At 43.9% G+C, this 6,827-nt stretch overlaps 1 protein-coding gene across 2 annotated transcripts in view; it reads right to left on the bottom strand.

The window, feature by feature from the left end:
- Positions 1-6,827, bottom strand: part of NUP153 (nucleoporin 153) — a 63,589-nt gene that overhangs the window by 2,627 nt on the left and 54,135 nt on the right. For both annotated transcript variants that reach the window (XM_019522872.1, XM_019522880.1), the window contains exons 18-19: positions 5,510-5,875; positions 1,722-1,997 (exon numbers count right to left, since the gene is read on the bottom strand). In XM_019522872.1, coding sequence (XP_019378417.1) covers positions 1,722-1,997; positions 5,510-5,875 — 642 coding nt within the window. The remainder of the gene's footprint in view (positions 1-1,721; positions 1,998-5,509; positions 5,876-6,827) is intronic.

The following is a 6,827-nucleotide window of genomic DNA, read 5'->3' as shown; positions in this document are numbered from 1 at the left end:
TTTTTTTTGTTTTTTTTTTTTGTTTTTTTTTTTTACTTTCAATGACAAATGTGCATAATTTTCTGATTATTACTTAGGCTTCCATAATCAAACAAAAAAATGAAGGCAGCAGAGGATCCTGATGCATACCAAGACTTATTTAGATGGCATGGACTGAGAATTTAATTACAGTGTGGTAAATAAAGTGAGGATGTGTCAGAGTTTAACTCAGTGGTTCTCAACTGGGGTGCCACAAGACTTGCAGGGATGCCACACTGTGGGTGGTGTCACCACAACCACACAGTGCACCTCCTGCAGAGCTGCATTAGGAAGCAGCTGCAGCATAAATATGGACTCCAGCCTGCATCATGGCCACCTGATAAGCCTAAAACAGTTACTGCAGCCCTTCATCATCCAGCCCTGCACAGGGGACAGGCACACCTCTGTTTCTGGGAGGAACTGTAGGGTAGGGCATCAATAGGAGCATGTGCTCCTGCTGTAGCTGCTTTCCAATTGGACTCTGCACAATGTGCATGGGAGATCTCCATTTGGCTGCGACAGCAGCACCTAGCTTGTGTACCACTGAAATACACTGAGTCAGCACAACAGTTGTCCTCAACAGAAGTGCTGCCAAATTCAAGAGAGCTATGGAAGGGTGCCTTCAGTCTGAAAAGATTAAGAACCACTGGTTTAACTGAATCCACAGTAAGTGCCTTTGCTTGTGCATTCCTATCCTCAAGTGGGAGTTAATCTAGGGCAGCTTACCCTGGAAAGAAACGGTTGTTACCACGGTTTAGCTTTACAATGGAATAGGAGCAGGCAGATGAAACCATTACCACTAAAGGATGCACTAGCTGCTCACAGCAGTGTAACTGTTTGCCCATCCAGTCTCTTAGACCAGTGGTTTTTGACCTTTTTTGTACCAGGACACATTTGTAAACATTGATGGCCAGTCCAGAACCAGTATCCCTCCTGACCCACTGCCCCCCAGCCCTCCCAGTGTGTGGAATATAGGAGGCTCCAAGCAGTCCTTTGCAGGCTGAAACTGTCAGCCTGCAAGGGAAAAGCCACCAGTTTTCAACAATTTTTTCCTTTAAAGGAGAATCCATTTTTAAAGTTTGTTCACAATCGTTTCATATATTTTTGTGACCCACGGGTTGAGAAATGCTGTCTTAAACCGTAAAATCCAATGTGTAAGTGTTCACAAAACTCAGAAATAACTAGCTTGTGGTTTGAATCTAACTTTGGTTATAACACTAACACTCTTGAAAGAGAATAAGCTACTTAATGATGTGTAGGGACCTACCAAATTCATGGTGGAAGCAGAGTGCGTGACAGCTCCTTTAATCTTGCATGTTCCCCCACGTGAACCTTGCAATCAAAGCCCCTCCACCAGTCAGCAGGGTGCGAGTGCAGGGTGAACCTGCAAGATTAAAGCAGCCACAGTGCATTCCACTCCCGCCATGAATTCAGCAGGTCCCTAATGATGTGCCAGCCGCATTATTACATCTTAATGAATTTTTATGCAGTTTCTGCCCAAAACAAAGATAGATTACTCAATAAATCTGTTAGTGGATGCACTTTGTTAAAGGAAACTAAACATTTAAGAAGGGAAAAAGGGGTTTACTGAAAGCTCGTTGCAGGCCCCATGCAGCCTTCTCTACTGAATGTTGAAAGGAGAGCTTGTTTCTTGAAACATCTCTATGATTTCAACAAGCAGAGGGCAGACATTCTGTACTCACCAGAATTGGGTGTACCAGAGCCAAAGCCAGGCTGTTGATTTGCTTGCTGTCCAAATGCAGGAGCTTGACTACTGCTTGATCCAGACCCAAAGGCTGGAGCAGCAGGCTGAGAGCCAGCTGAAAATAAAGTGGTTGATGATAAGGATCCAAAGGTTGGAGCATTTGGCTGGCTGGAGCCTTGACTCTGACCAAATGCTGGTGTCTGGCTGACACCAAATGCTGGACCAGCAGCAGGTGCTGAAGACCCAGAGCCAAATACAAATGAAGAGGTGGAACCTAGAAAAAAGCAAAGCAGAACAGAAATTTGAGTACAATAGTGAGCTTCACAGGGACAAACCTGCTTGAGAGAAACAAGGAGGCTTTTGTTTTTGGACCCTAACATTATCACAGTTGTTAAATGAATGGCACATTTATTCTCAAAAGAAATCTGAGGTGGCTTAGATACACCCTTCAGCAGAGTGCATAAACAGAAAATGTTAGCTCCCCCACAGGAGAAAAGTGAAGTACATACTATTATATATGATAAGTGATGAGGAAAGCCACATTAGAAACAACTGCCTCTCAGAACATTCACTTTCAGCCTGAACACCTGCACAACACTCAGGCCAAGTCAGTCCCGAGGCCGCTGCGAAAGCTGGGGAACCTTAGATGCTGTTGCATCATTGGTGATTCTTCAGGCAAAGTGCCCTGATAGCACTCATCTCTTCTCCAGGTATGGATGGCTGTTGGCTCACAGGGAGCTTATCTACAAGGTCTTGTTTTTAGTCCTGCTGGGTGTCCAGGCAAGCCCAGGTGTGGGTGCTGGTTTAGCTGCTGGCAACCCAATCATAGAACAGGCTGTACTGGTTTACATGGCACTGGATAACAGACCAAGGGAGGCCTGGCCTGCAGAACGCTACATGCATCATATACATTCACACCACAGTCACACGCCCAGAACCATCTGATCTCGATTTCAAGTTAATTTTACTTTCACATTCTACAAGCAAATACCATCAATGGGAACCTGATTTGCAGGTAAGAGTTCCTTATATCTCTGGTTGGCACAATTCAATTTTTCATCAGTAAATTTCACCTCACTCAAATTCACAAAAAATATTTCCATCATTACCAAGTGAAATTTATAGAAAGAGAAAGGAAGAATAGGCTGCTGCTGCAGTGTCCAGGCAGGCTCTTGCTGAACAGCAGCTAGAGGTAGAAGAGAGGGGCTGAGGGTGGCCACTGTATCTGTGCGTATGTCCCCACCCCAGCCTGATGTTTCCTTGCAGGAGAGGTGCAGAGCAGGAAAGGGTGGGCAGCGACCACTGTGGGACAGAAGGAAGGTGGGTGCTGAGCTCAGTGGTGCTGCGCACAGGGGCAGGGAAATGGGCTGACACCCCAGAAGAAAGTGGAGGAGAAAGCAAGTGTATGCGCGCATGCCCTCACACCTCTGATTTCACGCCATCCTGAAAATTTTAAATAAATAAAAATTGAAATAAATGCTTAAAAATAAACATAGATTTTAGCTGTTGAAATGATAAAAAATAAATAAATAAAAATAGAATTCTGCCAAGCCTACTTATACCACGGAAAGAGTACAGCTTCTTTGTGCCATTATTTTTGTCAGATTTCTTGATGTGTGGTTCTCTTTGCAGTTCTAAAATGGGAACAGGGCTCAAGTTTGTCACCTAAATGATTTCACACCAAATGTGCTTGCTGAGTTGTCCCCTCCCCATGGACTGCCAGTCCTGTATGCTCAACCTGAAAATTGGAGGAGTCCAACCAGATTCCTCCTATTTGCAGCTATTACTCACCAGTAGCTGAAGTTCTACAAGTCAGACCTGCTCTTAGTTGCACCTGGGCAATCCCTACTGACTGCCTAAAGACTGCAGTTCAGTCAAACAATTGTGCCCCTTTCTAGTTCCCCTCATCTTGGCTCTGCAGGTATACAGAAGTAAAATGCAATGGAAACACATAACCAGCATAAGCAGATGTGACAATGAAAGGGAGAGCACTTGCTGAGTAAGAAGGTACCACTTTCCTCGTTTTAACATCACACAGCAGTCACAACATATTATGAACTACTGTCTTGTAACCTAGAATGTCCCAGCACTTAAGTTTAGGAGGAAAAGAGTGTTCCGCTGCATTCTGGATTTTTAAATTTGGAAGGTAAGTTGCTTATAATATATTATAATGACTCCTAATGTCATTTCTCTCTCAATCAAATTTTTCAAGCCTTATTGACGGAAGTAACAAACTGGGAAGGAAGATATAATTCAGAATTAGGACGTAAACTTTTATTGCTCTTTTAAAAAGCATGAAAGTCTTCAGATGGTAATTCCAGGTCCACCTTCTGAACTATTGCTTCAGGTAGAGAAGGGTTCTTCAATTCAGCTCCTTAGAGCAAGACTACCAGATAAATTTAAATCCTCTCTCTTAGCAAGGAAATGTAGCAAACTAAATAACTGACTAAGTTTAATTCTGCATTTGCTCAATCAGATCCGTACACAGTTTAATAGTGCAAATGCTGAAGGTACAAGGCAAAGCTTCTCAGTATATATGCAAGTTTAAGCTGGATTCCCGCCCAAATAAGATGACATATTTAAGATAAGACCAGGATTGGACTTCAGTCTTCAAACTGCATTGAATGAGTGGGATACATAAATAGAGCCACTAGCCATAACTCATTAATTCAGGACAAAAAAAAATCTCTTCTTAAGAGGAGGCCACAAGAAGGGCAGCAGCAACACTGGTGTGTTACGTTTGGAGCTAGTGTGCAAATTATGCGCCCATGAAAAAGGCCGCACTGCGGTCAGGAAGACTTGTACTTTTAAGGAAATCTTCCCAACCCTTGGCATGTTTATGTAGGAAAGGGTGAAAGATGACAAACAAAGGAACCATTCCTCAGAGAACACGAGCGCTGTAGAGCAGATCCAAACAGCTGAGGTAGCAAACTGAGAAAGGGCTCTGCAACACTAATGTGGGCAACAAAGCAGCAGGCCTGCATCTGTGTAGTGAGGGGCCTTACCTTCTTCCAAGAGTTTTTGGTTTGCCCCTTCATGTTTAAAACACTTTGAAAAGTTAGGTTTGGTTTTCAAAAACTGGCCCTGGTAGAACAGTATTCATCAACAACTGCATCTAGCTGCATTTAAACTGTTTTGGATTTAAACATCATTGCTGAACAACAAGAAAGTTTTCCACACCTTCCTGCCTTCTGACACCACCACAGTAGAAATCCTGCCTTATCTGCAGATCTAAGAGCAACTCACAAAGACACTCTCATGGACCCAGAGGAACAGACTTCCACCTTCAGCTTCCTCTGTGCAAAAATGAAGTTTATTTTCTACCTATGGGGACTTTTTACCATCTTTAATTTTCCCTGAGCCTGAGGAAGGGCATGTGTGCCTGAAAGTTTGCAGAAAAAGATAATTTTTTTTTTGCAGTTTCTTAGTTGGTCTAATAAAAGGTATCATCTCTGAACCAAGAGTTCTAGAGTTTTGCATTAGAGGTATTGCTATGGGAACTAAAAGCTACAAATGGGGACTGTGTTGTTTAATACAAGGCACCCATATCTGTTCTCCTTTTCCACTCTATTTGTGACTTTTCCCTCTGACACCTGTAACAAGACAGCCCCAGTAAATAATATTTATATTCACACATTTGTTAACAGCAATAATGCATAGCATTGCCTGCACTCAGTCCAGGTATTTTGTTTGCACGTTCTCCACAGTAAAATACTGATGGATATATACATTTTCTTGGTCCTATATGTACTGGCAGTAGCAAAACTAAAATCATTTGAAATGTACCTGTAGAGCTTGATGTAGTTGTGGCTCCAAAGGCGAAACCAGGGTTTGCTGTATTGTTACTGCTAGCTCCTGAACCAAAGACAAATGGAGCGACAGCTGCCCCTGTGCTGGAGGATGTTGCTGGTTTGTTTTCTTGAGAGAACCCAAATGACTGCGATGCAGTAGACTCTGCAGAACTGCCAAAAGCAGAATTGCTCACAGTGTTGCTGGCTTGTCCAAACACAAAGGGACTGGGAACTGGTGGTGGATTCGAGGCAGAGGTGGAGCTTCCGAACACACCAGTGCTGTTTGCTGAAGTGCTTGGTACAGCTGTGCTGGAGGAACCGGAACTTAAGAAACTGAAACTTGGCTTTGCTGCTCCTTGATCTGGGGAGAGGAAGCAATTAAAAGTACTTCAAGAACAGCAGGCAATTTTCAAGAGCACGATAACAGTATATACACTGTGCCATCTGAAAACAAGCACCATGCTGAATGACAGCTGATTATCAAGGCTCCTGCAGCACGTATGCAAACCAAAAGGGGCACACCAACTGATCCTCCTTTCCCAGGAAGGACACAGATGCAGGGATGGAAGGGAGCTGTGAAGGAGAGGAAAGAGACTCCAGACTGAGTCTAGTTGTGGCTTTCAAAGATCAAAAGGATTAGCTATGAACATCTGAACTAATATAACATATGCACAAGTACTTTGCTGTCTCTTGGAACAGCTGGCCAACACGCACTTCAGGCATTAGTAGTGCAAAAACCCCAACAGCCTTCTGGTTCAGCTAAATGGATCCCACTTTGCAAGAGAGAAACTGATTCAGATATATTATTCCTTCCCAAAAATACCATTTCTTGCTCTGAGATAGTCTTGCTCTTTCAATCACAAGTCAGACAACACTCACAAAACTGGGAGCCTGCAGATAGACTGAAAATGTCTACTTTTGCAGAACTGAAGGTACCCCTGCCCTGCCTGTCCTCAGACTGTGAGATTTTGAATAAGTTTATTAATTAGCATCTGAGATGTTTGGAAAAATAGTTCAAAACTAGAGGTGCACCACCACATTGGTCCGATATTGGATTGGTACCAACATAAAAGAAAACCAGCTGTATTGGATATTGGCCTGATGGGACAGATAAATGCCTGTGCTGCACACAGCTGCAGCACAGCACTCAGGCAGTGAGAAGCAGAGCCAGAAGCATGGAGAGCTGCCCCCAACTGGGTAAGTCTGGTGTGGTGGAAGGGGAGGAGGGAGGGAAGGGGAGGAGGCAGATCAAGGCCTCCTGTGGTGAGGGAGGAGGCAGGGGCAGGCGCTGCCTAGGTGGGGCGGGGGAGGGG

Source organism: Gavialis gangeticus, unplaced genomic scaffold, assembly GCF_001723915.1.
Source record: "Gavialis gangeticus isolate Ggan-Ray unplaced genomic scaffold, GavGan_comp1, whole genome shotgun sequence".
NCBI lineage: Eukaryota > Metazoa > Chordata > Crocodylia > Gavialidae > Gavialis > Gavialis gangeticus.
This window is presented reverse-complemented; position numbering and strand designations above follow the sequence as displayed.